The 19,990-nt window shown below is 41.4% G+C and overlaps 1 protein-coding gene across 3 annotated transcripts in view; it reads right to left on the reverse strand.

The window, feature by feature from the left end:
* Positions 1 to 2,100: 2,100 nt before the first annotated feature.
* The window catches only part of fnip1 (folliculin interacting protein 1), a 37,690-nt gene continuing 19,800 nt past the window's right edge, over positions 2,101 to 19,990 (reverse strand). For 2 of the 3 annotated variants that reach the window (XM_063487017.1, XM_063487018.1), the window contains exons 7-18: positions 19,550 to 19,633; positions 17,517 to 17,588; positions 16,239 to 16,374; positions 14,711 to 14,912; positions 14,263 to 14,348; positions 9,461 to 9,607; positions 7,455 to 7,624; positions 4,926 to 6,624; positions 4,630 to 4,795; positions 4,076 to 4,276; positions 3,826 to 3,941; positions 2,101 to 3,583 (exon numbers count right to left, since the gene is read on the reverse strand). In XM_063487017.1, coding sequence (XP_063343087.1) covers positions 3,505 to 3,583; positions 3,826 to 3,941; positions 4,076 to 4,276; positions 4,630 to 4,795; positions 4,926 to 6,624; positions 7,455 to 7,624; positions 9,461 to 9,607; positions 14,263 to 14,348; positions 14,711 to 14,912; positions 16,239 to 16,374; positions 17,517 to 17,588; positions 19,550 to 19,633 — 3,158 coding nt within the window. In that variant the 3' untranslated portion in view covers positions 2,101 to 3,504. The remainder of the gene's footprint in view (positions 3,584 to 3,825; positions 3,942 to 4,075; positions 4,277 to 4,629; positions 4,796 to 4,925; positions 6,625 to 7,454; positions 7,625 to 9,460; positions 9,608 to 14,262; positions 14,349 to 14,710; positions 14,913 to 16,238; positions 16,375 to 17,516; positions 17,589 to 19,549; positions 19,634 to 19,990) is intronic. The other variant, XM_063487019.1, reaches the window with a different exon arrangement.

The raw sequence follows: 19,990 nt of genomic DNA on the forward strand, positions 1-19,990 counted from the left end.
TGGGGTGTATGTGTACTTTAACCATGTGTGGATTTGAAAAAACCCTAAAAAATTTAAAACCTTTTTTATTTTAAGTCAGTGTACAATAATTCTATCCTGAGAAAAGAACAGTTCAAAGAAATAATTAAAACTTTGAAACTTCGAATAACACGATCTATCCACTGTCCATACATACCTGTATTATCTGTCAATATATTACCATACGCTATTTACAAGAAAGACATGCAAATTGTTATGCCACAGGGACTTTTCCAAACAACCACAGTCATAAATGAAAATACAGATAAAAGCTGAAAGCAGTGCAGCAGAAGGGAAGGGTCAGGCGGTCTTTCAGTGTAGGAATTATGAAAGGAGTACTTAAATGCAGCATAGATACTCCCTCTGCCTTCGGACACATGTGAAGGCAAAGTGCAACCAGAGTTTTGCTCTGGTTGCGGAATATTGAGATTACCGTAACGCGTGTGAACACCTATCTCGAGGGATTATATTGAAGTCGATTTCTGCCACCTGAAGAATACAAATGGCATTACAAAGCATATTATAGTTAGATGATGTTTCTCAGAATTTGGAGTTGGTGTGTTATAATTATGGATTCCTACCTCACAATTATGACTTATTGACTTTTCCAGGTGGCAAAAATCAGTTTTCTTTAGCTCCTTTTGACCTTATATTTCATAATTAAACCCGTGCCCTTAGAGAATGAGCTGAAAATCCAACAAACCACTCCTTTAATTTATACATAGCTCAACTTCTACTGATTTTTGTTACCCCGTGTTAATAAATTACCATTCACATAAAGCAGCAGTGTTGCTACTGTGGGGAAACATAGCTTCCACCAGTGTATTTGCTTTGAGTCAGGACACTCCTTCATTTATTGCGTAACTGCAGTGTGTGAGAGCACGCACTCGGTTCATTTAACCTTGTGCACTGAGAGGAGTGTTGGGTGGAGTGGCAGACAGCTTCAGGGTGGGAATTTCAAAGGTGGGTAACAATGTGTAAGCCAGATGGTGACTGCTGACAGCCAAACTTAACAAAAATGCTGTCGTTGTACAGTCTGCCCTGGTTTAGTTCCACTGTCCAGTCTGTGTAAGACAAAAAAAAACACAACGTATAATTTGTTCTGCTTATATGATAAGAAAGAGAAAATGAAAGGCGGCTTTCCTTAAAAGCTAAAACCAGTTTACACATAATTATGCAGTCATGGAATAGTTTATTATGTCGTGTTTGTGGGGAAGGAGAGAAGAAACCACAATATAAGGATGTGCTGAAACGTGAAGCTGGAGCTGTGCCAGTGACTCAAAGGCTTGTGGCTTGACAGAAAGCCACTTTGTAATGTCTTGTAAACCAACCAAAAACACGGGGTCATGTCAACTAACTGTCCGTTAAATTCGGAGACAGAAAAACTTTCCCAGAGAGGCACGGAAATTTTCATCATCAGCATCTTTATTGCACAACGTTCCCATAAAATTGGGAAAAGAATAAATTCGAGGAGACAATTTTTTAAAAGACATTCTGTACAAATACATGGAAATAAACTTGAGTATGTACAGTTTACACAAACCGTTACACTTAAACACGGGCAACTAAATAATTTATCCATATACAAAGAGGGAAAAGGAGATATAAATCCATACCCTTTAAACATAATGGCTGGTTTGTACAAAAACAAAAAAAAAAAAAAAAAAAAAAAAGTAGGCTGATATAGCGGAGTATCTTCAAATACAGTAACAAGCATATTTGTATATATCAATTATAACAGCAAAAACGAGCTCTCCAGAAGCCTGCCACACATTTATGCCACTTTTCCGTTAAGACTTGGGTTATACCCAGGGTGCGATTTGGGCTGAACACACACACAAACACTGTGCAATTCCCAGGGTTAGAGTGCCGCTTTCAGAGAGTGCAGTTAGACTGGGCTTCCATTAACAAGCTCAAACAATATTTTTATCTTAGAGATTTGCAGAAGTTCAAAAATTGTCCCACTGCCTCCAAGGTGCTGGATAAAAAGTACGCTATAGTTAGAAAATATGTGAAGCTCTCTGATTTGGGCAGTTTGTGAACATGTCAAATTTTTTCCCATCAATTCAAGATTTATTTAAAAAAAAAAAAAAAAAAAGAAGAAGAAAGAGTGTCCCAGATTCCACAAAATCTAAGCCTGCATTTTTACCCTCAACAAATCGCACCCTGCTTATACTGCATAACAACCAAAATCTGTCAATGCCAAGAAAACAAAAGGAAAGCGTGTCCTACTATAGTTTTGTATTTTGTGAGTCTAACTGTAATAGAAACAAGCTTGAGAATAGTGTCAGCTGACGTATACATATCCACTATAAAACCTACTGTGTTCCTCTAGTCCTCTCATTGCAGCAAACATCAACGCCGTAAACATCGTATAAAGGTCGCAAAGCTATAAAAGTGTGAAAATATTTCAGCATTTTTTCTTTTTTGGTTGTAAAACAGATGCAGATAATGCATGGTTTAGCTTTTCCACAGTATAAAGGGACCCCATTTAATCACATTCTGACGCAAAAATAAGTTTTTTCTTCCTTTTTTGTGTGAATCAATCATCTTAAGGAATTACACAGCCTTTCCCTTTTTGAAAAAATTTTATGAGAACACAGCATAGAGTCTGCACAGTTGACATTCCTCTGATTAAAATAGCTTAGAAAGTGCCTCAGGGTTTTCTATGGGGCGGCTGTGCATGGTTAGCCACATGCCCATATGAAGATCTGAGGTAGTGCTGTACCTGTGATAAGAATGTCAAAGCCACTTAATTCGCCGTTTCAAAACAAGTTTGCAAAAACAAAACAAAAAGTCAGGTGGGCACTGCAGTTTGACAAAAAGCAAAATCTTTTGATCTAACTTAGGGAAATTTGGCCTGTAAACAAAGTCCTGATGATAAACAAAAAGACTTAATTGGCATGAGATTGATAAAGTTCTCTTCCAAGTGATATTTACCTCAAAGGAAAGTTTAAAATCATCCGCCTGCTTCATTTAAACATGTTATTCGTCACTTCGTATGACCAGGTTTAAGATTGTACAGGAGGAAAAAAAAGCAGATGAAGAAACAAATCCATCGTTATTACACTATAGACACCCTTAGATTTTCATTTTCAGCTGAAAAATAAAATTAAAGTCTTTGGCTTTTGTGTCCTAAAATGAAAGAGTCCTATTTAAAAACATTCAAACAACGACAGGAGAAGGTCATCTCAGGGATGTTTCCATTCATCCGTAGTGCCTCGCTCAATCTCTGGGTCTGTGGTCTCTAACTCCACCCTGTGGTTCAACGTCATCATTGCTCCGAAATAACAACAATGAGTTTAAGCGTCAGCTATGGCTGTGGTCCATAAAGACCTGCGCCACACAGACACGCGGGTCAGGAAACCATGTAGAGAGTCAGCAGCAGAGCGTGGACGGCCCGTTTCTGGGGCCAGGTGGCGCCACACAGCTCTGACCGGCCTCCCCAGGAAGCGAACTGTTGGAGACCTCAGTGCCAGTACCGTTTCATAGTAAGATCTGGGCAACATAGGGGGAGTGAGTGCTGGCCACGGCAGCTAGCAAGGGGAGGTCGCTGGACTCGATTCTGCAAAGATAACAAATAAAATAATAAATAAAAGTTAGATTAAAGGTTTACACTGTTGTTCACCTGGGAAATTTATTCAAGACCTGTATTTAAAAAAAATAAAATACAATTTTAAGATGGAAGTATCCAAGTCACTAGCTGTAATGATGAAAACAACTGGCTGAAATGGGTGCAGATGAACCTTTACAGAGACAAACTTTAACATTTCAAAGTCGGAATAAGAGAAAAGGTAAAGGGCTTACCCTAAAACCATGCCCAGTTCTTTCACGTGGACTCTGGTCTGGCCCTTCAAATACTCAGCAAGCATCTTGCTCTTAAAGTAGATCTCCTGCAGACGGTCCTCAAGGTGCATTATACACTAAAGAGGAGGGGAACAACACATGGAGCATGAATTATAAGCAATAATATAAGTGGTATTTACTGTATACACACAAATTATTAGGGGTCAACATGATCTTGACTCTAAAGCAGAAAGATGAAGACTTAACGTACAAAGTTGGGGGACACGTTGAGTTTGTAAAGCTGGTTAGTGGACTGCAATAAGCTGGAAACCAGGCTGGACACCAGGACCTCCTTCCCCAGCTTGCCGACATCGGTGGCTCGTCTCTGACTGCTTGCCACCTGCACTGTCCACTTGTCTGTGTCTGCTATAATGCAGACGGCCTCGGCTATGGGCTCATCCAATACTGGATGCTACAGGAGGATAAGGATGGCCATTTAAACCAATGAAATACACATAGAAAGCACAAAAAGCACGAATATCCATAACGTGACCCAGTCTTCTATTTTATTACTTCTCAAACATGTATAAGTCAACTCCATTTTTTTCTTAATTTCTTAGTGACTTCCTGCTGGATTTAATTGTGTGCTTAGGATCATTTTCCAGCTGAAAAGTAGAGTTCAAGTTTAACTACTGGCATGATCTCAGGCTGCCCACTCCCTGATGCTGCAAAGCCTCCTTTTTGGGTATGACACCACCATTCAGCTTTTTGTTTATGCAGGGAAAAAGTGTGGCTCATTAAAGAGTAAGTCCTTCCAGTCTTTACCTGAACTGCATGGGTTAATTCAGTCATGAGGTTCTGCCGTAGCTTCTCGTCACTGGGCATCCCATGCAGTACAAAGTCTGGCACATAGGTGGGGCAGTAGCCTCCAAAGAGAGACCGGCCAAAATTAGCAATGCTTGGCTTAGAGTAGTTCTCCACCAGCTTTGACCTGTCGATGAAACATGACATGAGAAATTTGTTTATTTTATTTCATATTTTGTGGATAGATTTAGTTTTTATTCCCCAACAACTAATCAGCTATTGCTGAAAACCAAAACACATTTGTGAGTTCTACTCACCCGGGAAAAGGCACCAGAACTTCCTCCTGCCAGTCCTCGGTCTCTTCACTCTCACTGTCTCCCAGTGCACTGTCTGAGCTCTCGTTGCGTGGTATTTCCCAGTCATTGATGGGCGCCGATTTGTGCTTTTGGTCCTCTTTGCTGTTACTCCTTGCATCCTGGGGAACGGGGACTGACAACACAAGATCTTTGTCCTGCTCAGCAGGACAGCCCCTGCAGACGCAGATGTCAGAAGAGTCTGTAGATTCACACCTGCACCTCCTCTCCATATCCAACAACCTCTCTCCCTTCCTGCATGACTGCATCTCTCCACTACCTGGACCTAAACAAAGGCCCAAACCCTGCACCCTGGCCTTGCTGTGAAAGCCAAGATCCCCTAGTTCATGATACCGAGGAGCAGCTGAAAAGTCCACCGAGTCCTTGTTCCTACTGGCCTCATGTTGTTTGGCAACATTATCTATAGTCCCAGTTTCCCCAGGGTTGAAATAAACATCAAAATCATCCCTACAGTTCAGGTCCCACTGGGAGATCTTGCTCGGTACCCGCTGCAGGGTGGAAACTGCCTTGGTCTGTTTGGTTTGGTCCTCTGACATTCTGGTGCAGCTGGTCTTTAGCTCGGCTCCCATCTGCAGCTGCTGCTGATAATGTTGTCCTCGTTGATGCTGTGATGGCTGCTGCAGCTGCTGCATGTGTTTCTTGTAGTCCTCCTCCACCTTCCTTCCACGGCTCTCTGTGTCTGATTCAGGAGACAAGGAGTCTCCAATGAGAAAAGTCACTTTTGTTGTTGGCTCTTCGTCTTCTGGCAGAGTCAAAGCCATGGGCCCTGTCACAGAGTTTCCCGGTATGACTGATACTCCAGCAATCAGGTTCTTATCTGGAGGCTTCTTCTCCAAAGGCATCCCCAAAGGCCGAGCAGCCAGCACTTTAGTGGTCTGGTTTCCAGATGCTGCATTAATTAAAGCATCTAACCCACAGTATTTACCTTCTGTGGGGGCAGGTATGGATGGATCTGATCCAAGGGTTGTGGGGATGGATGGATCAATAGGTTTCAGGTCACCCTTGGTCTCTGTATCCAGCACACAGACCTGCTCCCTGGTGGAAGCCAAGCCGACGTGCAGCACCGTCTCCACTCGAGCCTCTGTGAACAGTCGGCTGCTAGACTCCTTGCACACATCCTTAGCTTCTGCCACTTCTGCAGTCCTGTTAATGGGAATTGTGCCCTGGCTGTGTCCTGCCTGAAGCACACTGCTCCTCGATCCCTGGCTCTCGCTGCTGTCTTCCTCATCCTCGTCATCCTCCTCTTCCTCGTTGGGCGGATCTCCAGCACTGTGCTCCACTTCATTGTCTGTGAATGTGCTGCTCTGCAGGCTGTTGTCTGAGGGGTAGATGCTGTCTTCTGTCTCAGTCTGCTGACTGTCGGCCCCTTGGGATAGGTAGTCTCCGCTGGGTTTATGGACGGTAACCAGGACATAATCCGACTCCTCCACCTCGCCCTTTCTAAGGGAGGTAGTTATGAGGGAGCCGGGCATGACAATGGCCTCGTCCTCAGCACTGTCCAGCATGTGCGTCTCCAGCAGCTCAGAACAGCGAATGAAGTAGGTAAGGACATAAAGGAGTCTCTGGACAAGATCCTGTCTGCGGCCAACTACTACAGTCTTTGACAGCCGAACTGGGGAGCCAATGGCCCCATACAGGTCCCCTACAAAAAAATAAAATAACAGTAATTTTTACAAATATGTAAATCAATTTCATATTTTCTTGGCTTTATAATTTTACTTTTTTCCCTAATCTCAGACAGGAAATGTATATTTTGAATACAAAGTTTTATTGGAGAGTAAAAAATATCACATTTTCTTCTTTATTGTTTACTTAAACACCCATTCACACCAACAATACTGTACTTGGTTATCTCTTTCACTCTTCTCTTTACATATGACACACATCTGTTTGCAGCTCTCAGCTGTTAACACTAGGTGTCAGTGTTAACTCACTTTCTAATTACATTCCATGTCACATGAGTAAAATGAGGACTCATTAAGACTTCCCTTTAAAAGTTATTATAGGATTTTACATAATAGCCAACTACTAATAAATCTCAGTACTTCAATTAGTTCAACTTCTGTAAAACAACGCAGTGCTTTTCACATGAATCAGGGAGAGTTTAACAGTATAACCAGTTTTCACTTTGAGTTATTACAATTTTAAACAGCATTTATATTACACATGCAATGTGGACTGGAATGACCGCTGCTTCTGAGATGACTTAAACGACAATGTCTGCATTACACCTCTTAGGATGATGCACAGACATCTAGCTTACTCAGATTTATTCAAGCTGCAGGTAGTGAACATAGTCTAGTCATAACTTGTCTTCATGTTGTAATGATTAACAATGACAACAATGTTCCAGTGAAAATAAAGAGCAAACACAGGTGTTACGTTTTACTTCCACTCCACCCAGGTGCTTTAACAACAAGCAAAGGCACATCTCACTCTCTCTGCCTGTGTGTTTGTCTTTGACCGTCTCACCTAGCTGTGCCCAGAGAGGATTGTAGGGGTGCGTCTTTGCCAGCATGTCGACGCTCTGGGAGGAGTGCTTTTCAAGGAAGATCTTGATTGGAGGCTGCCCATTTGGCATGACGGTGGGCACCCAAGCCAGATGATTGGTCAGAATCGCTGTCAATAATGCAGGAAGGAATCTAAGGGGGGAAAAAATAAATCAAGAGGGAATCAGTGCATGATCACGATCCATCCATTTTCTTCCACTTATCCAATTCAGGGTTGTGGGGGCAGTTGCCATAGGGCGGGAGGCAGGGTAACACAAAGAGACAAAAAAATCATTCACACTCAAATGCACATCTACGGGCAATTTAGATTTCCTACTTAACCTAATCCTACTGCGTGTTTTTGGACTGTGGGAAGAAGCCAGACTACCCAGAGAGAACCCACGCAGACACTAGGAGAACATTTAAACTCAACACATTTAACCTTCTTGTTGTGAGGCAATAGCGCTAACTACCATGCCGCCATGCTGTGAGCACAGCTTACGACCATATCGCCCTGATCACCCTCGGTGATTACCATCTGTCCAGAAATTGCCTTTCTCTCTCTCTCTCTCTCTCTCTCTCAGTCTCTCTCCTGACCTACTTCAGTAAGGTCAAATGTGCTGTCATTACATGGAAAACCTTGGTCATTTCTTTCTTGTTGAACTGGACACCACAAACACAAATCCTTTGTTTGAAACATACCCAGCTATACACATTAAGCGAAACACTCTCACACACACACTCTCTCACACACACACACACACACACACACACACACACACACACACACTCCATGAGCATGATTCACTTCTCAGTTCTGACCACAAGTGTCTACTTCCCTTCCTGTCTCATGACTCAACGCTGTCATGTTAGCAGAGTTCAATCGCGTGCCGGGACTGCTGGAGTTATCAGAACCATCAGTCATGGGAACACTGATGAGATGCCTCATAAAAGATGTGATACGATACAGTAAAAGCACTGGTTCCCAGGGAAACATGACGCTTCACTCAAGAGTCAACAGTATTTAGAGGTAGTTGCAGTAGTGGTGGAAACACTGACTTCAGCTAAGTGATGATGCTGATACAGAAACTGGTTACTTAGGAAAAAAAACAACTTCTATTTAAGTTCAGTGAGCATGCAGGAAATTAGAGGACACGAGAAAAGTCCCAAATGTCTTAAAATCCATGGCTCATGTAGTACAGTAATGATAATCTGTCTTTATCTATGTTCTCTCATTGGTCTAATATGTATAAATGACTGAATGTAAAAAATATACGTAAAAATAAAGTATAGTTTGGTTTTCAACAAAATGAGTGAAGTTGTAGATTTTGATGTTGAGCTTATAGTAGATAAAAGTACAAATTTAAAAAAAAATACAGAAAAAGTTACATATAAAAAACAAAAACTCTCAAGCACAGTTTTAATATTTTCAACTGTGTGAACACTTCCACTGTGGTGTTACTCCCTAATTAAGATCTGATAAAACACATTTTAAGGCATTTTTAACATCTTACTAAACATTATGCAACGCCTCAGTTCAGTGTAGTGAATGATGCTTTAATTAACTCTGCTGAATATGGGTGCTATGTTCAATAAAGGCGCTGCAACCAATTCATACATGCACAATTAGCAGTGGTTTGACATGGCTTTGTAATAGCAACAATAAGCAATTAGAGACTGGCAGGGATCTTCTCATTCACAGCACTTTTTAAAGCGGACAAATAGATGCAAAGAGGGTGAAACATTCAGTGTCTGTGTGTGCGATTAAACATAACAAAGGAGTATGAGGGAGAGAGAATGAATAGTTAAGTGTGTGAGAATCTGCATGTTCCCTATTTCTGTTGATAAGAAAAGAAAGATGCGACATGTATATATATTTTGTGCACCTTGCATCTTTGTCTTAGTCTAGGACTCACTAAATCTGTGTGCCATCTATAGAAATTCCTTGACTAATAGTGAAGTAGGTGGAAGAATAGGGAGACACTCAACTGGTTCTTGGAGGCCTGCTCCATCAGCAGAGAAAGCTCCCTCATGAATTGACCGCAGAGCTGGTTCTTCTCTGATGCTCCAGACATCATAGTCAACCAGACGGGTTCGGCCACTCGGGGCATGGTGTAGAGGTCACAGATGGTCATCCTGGAGATGAGGTACAGCGAGGGAGGGAGCGATGAAAGAGGGGGAGGCCATGGAGAGTCCAAATGAAAGGGAACAAGGGGAAAGAGAGAAAACAGACAGAGAGAAAACAGGGACGTTATTGTCTCTTGGGGTAAACAAAAGAGATCTCAGTTCACAGAGCTTCGCTGTCTACACTGAGGCCATGGGAGACCCTTGCTGTATATGTGTTTGTAACAGTCTGACGACCTTGCGTGCACCCTCTCTCTCCCCCTCACACACACACACACACACACACACACACACACACACACACACACACACACACACACACCCAACTTTGTCTCTTGGTCTGTACAGTGTGTGGGTGTATATGCATCTGTATGTGGCTCGGCTGGGGCATTTGTCCATTGAGAAGGACAGGAGTCTCCATGGAGCGTGGGGTGAATTGGTGAGCATGTCTCGGCCAGAGGCCAAGCTTTGACACAGAGGCAGAAGGGAATCTCTGCAGACGTAGGAATGTGGAAAATCAGGAATTTTTAGTCATGGTTAAAATATGGACTGCAGATCATTGCTTTAGGGTTTGAAAATGCAAACCCATTTTTTCCCCATATTAAAAGAGCAGTTATCATTAGACAAGAAAACAAAAAGTGCTGTCAGTTTCTATCAGGTGATGAGGTGCTCTGTAGAAAGTTTTCTGCTTACTTTAACTCTGCTGCAAACAAATTACCCGAATCTATAATACAATTACAATCTTCAGCTAACACAGCAGCATAGTCAAGGAAACTGAAATGGATTTAACCAGCTGCCATCAGCTCGGCTGATCTGTCACAAGACTTGTAGGTTCTACTGATAAGCAATAAAACCCCGCCCTGATTTCTTGATTTTGTCTTACTGGAAGCTTCGGGACAGCTGTAAACACGGTTAATTCTGCAGTAAACTCACAACCTCTCTGACCTATCATGAACCCGGTGACAGGAGTGATGCAGACAGGCTGTGAGAAAACACAGGTGTCACACAGTGGAAGTGACATTCACTTCAGGTCAAGTATTCTGGTGATCAAGCTATTTTAGGATTGCGTAATTTTCCAAAGAAAACAACTTAACGCCTCACTGTTTCTAGGTGAATTTAACAGCACTGCCACACAGATCTATTTTTAAGTAAGATGTTTAATAAATCCATCCCTAAACCCAAGCTCAGAGTGACAAACAGCCACTTCCCTACATGTGGATTTTGACTAATCCTCAACTAAAAGAAAAACTCAGTGGAGACCTCCCAGCTTAATCCATGTCTACAAAACTAAGTTTCAAGAGTTCATAATGTTAAAATAGAAAGATGCCAAATATCTAGTTATTACAAAACAAAAAGTTGTTACAAAACAAAAAGAGCTAAGCGTTGCTTTAGATGACCTTTAGTGTTATCGATTTCATTTTAACTGCTGGCAGTCTTGTTTTGTCACTAACTAAACCAACATAACGAGTCTTTATCAGTGTACTAGCGCAGAAACAAATCGTGCTAAACTAGAACATTGCAGCGTTAGGTAACAGTCTGACAGATAAAATGTGTGATAATAGCAAGAAGATCAGTGATCAATCAGTGAAGCAGAATGAACTTGGAATAAATCAGACACACATCTCCAGATCTCATTATGTCTTCTTGTTTGCAGGGCAGCAGAGATCATCCATCATTTGACTGTGGCATCAAATGAACTAATAATACTTTATTCACTCCTGTATTATAAACGGGTTGACTTTTTCCTGCGGCCTCTCCTAAGCCCCACTTGTTCCCGGTGTCTGGTGTACATTACTGAAAGCCTGCCACTGGAAAGAGGTCTGAGGCCAAGCCGGCACTAGATGAGTGGGGAAATCTAGCCTCAGCCTCCATGCATCAGCTGTTTAGGTGAACATTAAAAGATCACGGCTGTGATGTGGAATTAAACTGTTGTGTCGGGCTGAGGACCCAGATATAAATTACCTCACTATGGTGAGTGACAGTCCAAGCATTTGCCCTCATTGGCTTGAATAAGTTGGTTTCATAAGTTGACTTTAAGAGGCATCATAAATATTGTTAGTTAAGCCGTTTATAGAGACTAACATGTTATAATTCCAATTAATAAGATTTTTGGTTGTGGGAGTAACCTTTATACAAACAAGGGAACACTCTGTTTTGCCACCATTATTCAGATGCTTAAGGCTAAACTAGAATGGAGGCAGGGTAGATTTTAAGAGCACTGATTGCCCTTTTACTGTCATGTCAGCTTACTTTGTCAATATCATCTACGGAACCAATCTACCGACCTTAAATTTCAGTTTCTGGGGGAGTTTTACCCAAGTGCTTCAAGGGACTTCTTACTTATTTATGTATTTTTTGTTTAGAAAGTTTCAGGGACATACAGCTTTATGTTTGACACTCAATTTCAGTGTCTAAAAAAAACTTCCCAACTTCACTGTATGTGTACCCGAATGAGAATTAAGACTCCAGTGTGTTAGGTGTTTTGCTTTGCACAGAAATCCTGTTCGAACTTAACCCGCAAATTCTGGCATAACCCCAATACAGGCTGCTGTGACATTTATGTCCAGATGCTTCTACTAACCTTATCTTTGCCAACATGCAGGGTGTGTGCGCGTGCCCACCCTCCAGCTATACTGAAGCCACGTCAGCATCACAGAAAGGCATTTCTTCCAGTTACGTCTTGCAATGTTCCATTAAGTCAAAACCACTTAATGGCAAAAGTGGCTACTGTTATATTTAGTCTATATCTGAAGGTGGTTTTACAGCTATTTAGTGAGTCCAGGGCATCAGCATTCCTCCTCCTGGCACTTGCATATTATTTACTATTCTGGTGCTCATGACCAGTTGTCTGAGACAGATAGGGCTGACACTCAGGAGGCTTGGGTTGCTAAGGCTGGCTGTCAGCAGGCATATGACTGCAGCAATGAGTGGGACCTCAAACAGGGAACTGCGTGCCAGTGTGCATGTGGAGAGTGAAAGTGGTGGCAGAGACAAGCAGGTGGGCACACGCACGCACATTATATAAGTCGAGCATTTTACGAGTCACACAATAATGGCAAGCATGTCTCACCCACACACAGACAGACATACCGAACAATCCTGCAGGCCAATCATCACAAATTTATGATTTCATATCTCATGTCATCACAAATAAAGACCAAATCCTTCTTGGAACCGATGTTTCTAAAAGGTCTAAAGAAATAATTCTCAACAAAGTATGAAGTGATGCATACTAAAACCGTGATCAGATAAGCCTGCCTAAAATTAGTCAAAGCCCCAAAGCAAAGGCCTCCTGTGTGCGCTGCAGTAACAAAGTAACAACTTTGATTTGGTCAAGGCCGAAACAGCAAATGTGCATTTATATGCAAATAAATGCAGATTTCAGTTTACAAATGACCTTTAACCCATTTCCCGCTACATTCGTTGCTCCCAGAATTTTATTTTTTCCAAGGAGTTTGCATAAACAAAGACTCACAAGGTAAAACTATGACACTCGCTGTTGCAGCCAGTAAATATTAATGTCACATGTATTGTCTTTTGAATCTCATCAATAAACAAGTTATCTCTTCTCAACGCAAGCCACCCTAGCTAGTAAACCCCAGGTCTCACACTCACATTCACTGCCTGCTTGGTGTTGAAAGAGGACCCTAGTAACCCACTAGCTTAACAAACCAAGCTTGGAATGAAAGACGCGTATAAAATACTTCTCACGTAATTAAAGCTGACCAAATGTCGGCACCAGCATAAAAATGGATACTTGGTGACCCACTTTGCAAAAGCATCGTGACTTTGCCAACAGCAGCTTTGGATAAAAAAAAAAAGTCTGATAAACTATTTTGATATAAATCTGTGTCATCTGATTCCCTGTAAATGTTGAGTCTCTGCAGAATATATAACAATGGCTGCCTCTTTTATAGAGTACCTTCCTTCATCAGTGCAGCAGTTCCTTGTCTCGTAGACAGAGCAATATGTTACCCCTCTTTTTCCATTCCTTCACAGCTACTTTCCTGCAGCCTATCATGCCTACATGGATGGCCTCAATAACAGAAAACAAAATAAGTGGTGCTCAATGCCAGTAAGCTTGACCAAGTCCAGATCTCCTCTGTCAGTATTCATGTAGGGCTGAACCTTAAAGTGGAGCTGGGTCAGTGGCTCTGCAGTGTGCAGCCTCCAAAATAAAATGATTTAAATAAGTTTAAATAAGATGTGCCAAGTCCCATGACGTGCAGGTGGATGCAAGATTCAGAGGATCCTTTTGCATCCAGTTTTATTTTGCAGAAGTTTAAAAATTCAAGAAAAGCATCAGTTTCCCAAATAGACTTTTTAATGTATATTAAATGACTGAAACCGAATAACACAGCTGACTTTGGTCAACAGAAAGAGCCTACAGTGTAAATGCAACTATTTTGTTTTAAGAAAGCTATGAGCAATTGTGTACATTGTTTTTGTCACTCAAAGTTATTACTAGGGTTCATGTTACAGGGTAAGTTCTGCCTTAGAAGGTTATGTAACATCCCTTATTGTATGGATAAACACTTCCTAAAAAAAGCGGCTTTGTTTTAAGAAGTTTTCAAAACAAAAGCTTGTAATTAAAAAAAAGTGAGAAAAATTACACTCTGTAAGATCACTTATATATTTAAGTGAGTAAATAGAATCTGTTGTCCAACCTGAATTCGTTGAGTCCCTCCACCATTCGGCTGTAAGCCAGAGCCCTCTGGCTGGCATCAGCTGACCGCCGACTCATCTTCATGGCCTTGAAAGCGACACAACGCGCATGCACTTTTAGATATTTGGCAACAAAGCTGTCAAACTAAAGAACTTGTAAAGGAGAAGACTGGGTAACACTGGAAATCTACCAGAGCTCTTACAGTGCCAACAACAGACACCAGTAAACAGAACCGCAGATATAAAAAGGCATGACTATTGACCGGTCAGTCTGACAGCAGCTCTGCTCATTACAGCAGCAAACAGTGCTGGTTTGTATTTTTTGTTCCATTCATGTCATTGTTAATGCATTAGATTTTGCAGGCAAACTTATCTCTACATCATCATTCAGGGAGGTGAATAGGAACTTAAAACTTTGACCTCAAATGAAATTCCATCCCTTTAATTTACCTGCTCAATTGCACTCTTTAGTTTGTTCATGTGGCTTTCAAAGAGTGGAAAGTGAGAGAAGAAGAAATCTTGGAAGCGGCTATTTTCCTCAGCATTGGGGGACAGCGTGAAGATGACACCTATGGCTATCTTCTTCTTCCGAATCACACCCAGACTTGGACCGCCGCTTTCATCCGACATGTTGAAGCTCTCCTCCACCGACCTAAGGAGGATAGGATTCACATGGAGTCAACTTTACAGCAAGGATAGAGGAGGAAATGCATATATAACACTTCGCCTTGTGAATCCAAATCCTACTAGATTTGTTACATCTCACCTTGCATGAAACAATTCATACATTACTGGCAAAAATCACCCCCCCACCCACCAAAAAAAACCCCAAAGCCCATCAGCCATTCTTTATATTTATTTATATTTTGTTATATTTAATGACTTCAGAGTGAATAAATTATCTGCAGCAACTTAAATCAGAGAACACAGACCATGTTTAGGAGGTTAGAGATTATTCAGTTCAGATTACCTGAAAAGTTAATGCAAACAATCCCTACAGGTGCCCCAAGTTTTATTGATTATTTACAACCCTGTGTCTGTACAAAGGTAGTGCTGGAGCAAAGTGCTTTAACTATATACTCTTATGCATCATTAGTACAGTATAGGTAATTCTATATACTGCCACCAAAAAGGAGGAAAAAAACTTGAAGAACACGAAGAGACTTAATCTGAGGATTGTTGGTGGTCCTGGTGAACCAGAGCACAACCAGAGGCTGACAGCTACTTTGATTGCAGCAGACCAATACTGCATCCCGTCTAGTCACCGCGTTGTTACTAACAGCAGCAGTGTGTGCGTTTTTCCCAGCTGCCTGCTGGATTCGGAGGAAGTCCTAGTAGGATAAACTTTACAAAAGCCAGACAGGGGCCCTGAATAGGGGTGAAAGACCACTGGGCGCTTGTGATTGGGAGGAGAGACTCTATGTGTGACTTCTGGGAAAGCTGACTTGTATTTGGATTAGAGTGAAACCATATCAATCAGCTGGCAAATCAACAAAACAAATAATCAACTAGTAAATAATTAATTCAGAAACCATTTCTGATAATCTTTTTTTTACCTTCTAGCTTTTAAGTTTGTTTCTTTTGTTTGTTTGTTTTTATAATCGCTAGAATTTTCTGTGTTTTGTGTGGTAATGTGTGTAATTATATCCAAGTTGGTCAGAAACATAACTTTGAGCCTTAGAACTCTGTGATGGACATTTTCATTTCCTTTAAGTGTTTTATAACTTTACAAATGTTGAAGTGAAATCAAATGAAGTCTCAAATTTTTTTAAATATGGAGAAGTCATCAGCTGATACCCTAATGTTTTTGTGTACTTGCTTGCTTGTCTGGCAAACGGTTTGTGTTTGTTTTTCTACTGCAAAACTGCCCTGCTTTATTTTCTGTTGTGTCTTTCCTCATTTACACAGTTTTTATTGACTAGAATGTTTATTTATTTTATTTTATTTTTTTACAGATGTATGTCTGCATGCATCTCACCATCGGGGGAAGACGCCGTTTTCTAGGCTGGTTGTTTGACTGCGGAGCCATCGGCGCTGGTAACTGGACGCACAGCTGCTGGTCAAGGACGAGCTCGGGGATGGGAAGGGAGTGATCAACAGGCTGCTCAAGGAAGCTACAAGGAAAGATAAGGAGGAGGAGGGGCACAGAAAGGAGTAGGGAACAGATAGAGGGAATGGTTGGAGACAGAAGAGTAAAAAAGGCACAAGTTAGTCAGACAACAAGTGTGTACTCAGTTTCAATGACACATCATACACAAAAACACAGACACGCCTACACACAGCCAGACAGACTTGAAAACAGTGCTCTCAATCTAAGAGAGAAGGAGAAAAAAAAGAAAAGAAAGAAAACTGGTACACCGAAAACAAACAAATGAATCCTCAAACATTCAATCTTTTTTCTTTGTTTCCACAAACGCAGACTATAATTACTGAATACCTTTGATATGAGCGCTAATGTCAGCAAGCTTGCTCATAGTCACATGCTGCAGTTGTTGGACAAACTGGCTTTACACCAGGCTTGGCATGATAATGACACTGACACACACGCACGCACGCACGCACGCACACTCTCTTTCTCTACAGGCCCTGATCACAGGGTTATTTACAGCCCTGACAGGAGGCAGTGATCACTAGTCACATGAACCATTTACTTGGTGTGTGATCTTGTGTGTTTGTGTTAAGAGATAAAGAGAGATAACTGAATGAATGTGTGTATCTTGTAAGGAGAAAACTGATAAGAGTGTTGCAGCAGCAAAAAAACCCCTCTCCAGCCTAACCACAGTACAGAGGTGGAGAAAGTCAAGAAAAGACGCCAAGTTCTTAAATTAGAAATTCATCAGCTAGTATCGAGCGACGATATATTTAACTCTCTGCTTAAACATGGGTCTCGTGCTGAATGTACAATTCTCCTCGTACCAGTCATTCCAATAGGACGTGGTGATGTTTGAAGGGGTGGGGCTAATGGAGAGCCTGGAAGACAGGGGTCAGTCTCCACAGGACAAACTTTTCCAGACTTCAGAAGCTATGTATTCACCTCAACACCATCTTCTACCATGCTTTCATTTCTTTCTGTGTGGTTTTATGTAGAGTGTAATAACCCAGTATCTTCCTGACATACTCTCAATATTCTCTGTTCCTTGACCTCTTTAGTCTTGACCAGATTAAATGTAGGCATAATTCAAAGCTCAGCTGTGGGACTGAAAGTGGTGTGAGTGTAGGTCAATCCAGGCTTTGGCGCCTAGTCTCATTAACGTACCAGACCTGGCGATGCCACTGTCCCTCTCGTCGTACAGCCCTCGGCCAGGCATGTCCATAGGGTGACTGTGGCCTGGAGGAAAAACAGGAAAGAGAGAGAAAGGGAGAAGTTAAGGGTGAGAGTGGGTGAAGAGAAAGTAGGGCAGAAAATGGAAATAAGGGGGGATAATAAACAAAAAAAGAAAAGAAAATAATGACCTGTGCGAACAAGAAAAATGCTATTAACGAACTGGAGCACCAGATATGTTGAAGATGCTCTTATCGCCACTATGTTAGAGATTTACAATGTTGCATTATAATACAAGAGATGCTAATGCTTTTAGATGTGTAACATCAACTCTTGGACTGGCAACCACGAAGCAGAAGAGGTGTTTTTCTTGGTTAGAATCAAAATAATGAGTGCAATGAGCCAATACAGCAGAGATGGGGTTAAAATATCTTAAAATAGCCAATGGAGCAGTACTCAGAACTCCATAAAAAAGGCTTTAACCTCCAGCAGGTGCTGAACTACTCTCTGCTGGGTAGTGGGCGCTCCTGATTGATTCTCATGTCATTAGTTAGCAACCTTTGTTTTCCAACTCCAAAAACAGGAAGTGTCACGAGAAGACAAATAAGGTGAAAAGCACTACTGTTGTAATAGACTGTTACTCAACAGCTCACTCGGTGTCACTATCAACATCATCTGCTGCAGCGCCAACTTCCCTCTACAACAACCCCGTAACACAGATATCACAGAGTGTGTCTGCACTTAATGTCAACATACTGAGGGAAAGAAAATAAGAAAAATGAGAGGTGAAACCCACAAACGCAAATGGCTGAAATGATCTCGGTGCTCTTTGATCACTGCAATATTGCATGCCAGCGCAAATGCAAGGATGTCCTTGAAAGGATGTGTATGAAACATATTCCATGCCAAGTAAAACACTTTTTTTAATACCTCTTACCAGATTACCATGGAAAAAGGTTGCCTAACCCCAAATGGGAAACATGGAGGTAGTGATAACCACTATTGAAATGTGGCAAAGGTATTGATTGCAATGTAAAATACAGTAATGTTTGGAGATTTGATTTAGATGGTTATACAACTTTCAATACAATCAAGGAAGTATCTGATCGGTCCCAAACTTAATCAGCAGCATATCAAAGCTTAACAAAGCCCCCAAACAAGACCTATTCTGTGAGAAACAGCTTCAAGTTGCATATTAAGCGTGTGTGATAGACACAGATGGTAGAAAATTCTTAATTATGGCTATTTTACTTTGCACAACAGCCAGGAAGTGAGACTGTTGCTACAATTTCACTGGTGTAAATGCCTGGGACAGGCTGAGAAAAGATTTTGAAAGGGGAAAAAAAGAACTTAAAAACAGCCCACTGCACATCAAGCCTAAAAGCATTGCCCAAGTATGACAGGCACTGTCAAAGGCAACATGTTAGTAAAAGTATGTGAGTACATAACAGAAACAGAAGGACATGAAACTGTAAAAATAACTAATACTACAGCCACCGACACCAGTGAACCCTCATGCATTCCTGTGTGTTATCCACCTGCAGACATGGGTCAGATAAAGTATATACATGATTTGAGACAGCTTTATGGCTAATGAGTCAAGTTCTTGTTTGTGAGGCTGCCATTAACAAAATTGAAATAAAGATGCCTGAAGGAATACACATTCCCTCCACCGTTTCCTAGTTTCCTTGTGGTTTATGTGACGAAGCAGAGATGAAGCTTAAGGGCATGAGGTGTCTTTGAGTATGGCTCCAAGACACCTCAATCCTCGTTTAAAGAACTGCCTTTTCATTTACTCAGTGCCACTTGCCTTTAAATTTTTTGCACGTCCTATCTGACCCAAGTTATTTGCAGATGCTTAGTGCCATTGCAAGCTGTCTCGAATACTATCACTGCCAATGCAAGAATCACTACCCAGGCATGCAGTTGCTGAGAGGCATCCAATGCAACCACCGTTACTTAAACTTCAGTCTACAGATACGCATGCAACTGACACACAGCAATCATGGTCAGTTTTGAGCGCCAACCTGAAAAGAAAGAAGCGCTCTTGATGAGGCGTAGCGGGCCCTGTTCAGAGAAGGCCCGTCGAGGGCTGCAGAGCTGAGAAAATCCTGCGCAGCACAAACAAAAACATGGAAAAGAAGAAAGGGGGGAAGAGAAGAAAAAAAAAAAAAAAAAAAAAAAAAAAAAAAAAAAGGACAAAAAACACGAACCATGATTAGTGAATGGAGGAGGAAATATCACTGCCTCCTATTGTTTGAAAGTCACATTAGTTACAGGAAATTTTTAGTTTGAAATGGAATAAACAACCAGGCAGACAAGAAAGATGGCATCGCTCACAGAAAATGCACCTTATACGTAAATTTTGTTTTTTTAAAGCAGGTTTCATAATTGGTTAGATTTTCAGCTTTGATGTATGTAACTAGATGTCTTTTCTGTGAGGATGACAGAGAATCTGCATAAATTAT

The sequence above is a fragment of the Pelmatolapia mariae genome, linkage group LG10_11, assembly GCF_036321145.2.
Source record: "Pelmatolapia mariae isolate MD_Pm_ZW linkage group LG10_11, Pm_UMD_F_2, whole genome shotgun sequence".
Taxonomy (NCBI): Eukaryota; Metazoa; Chordata; class Actinopteri; order Cichliformes; family Cichlidae; genus Pelmatolapia; species Pelmatolapia mariae.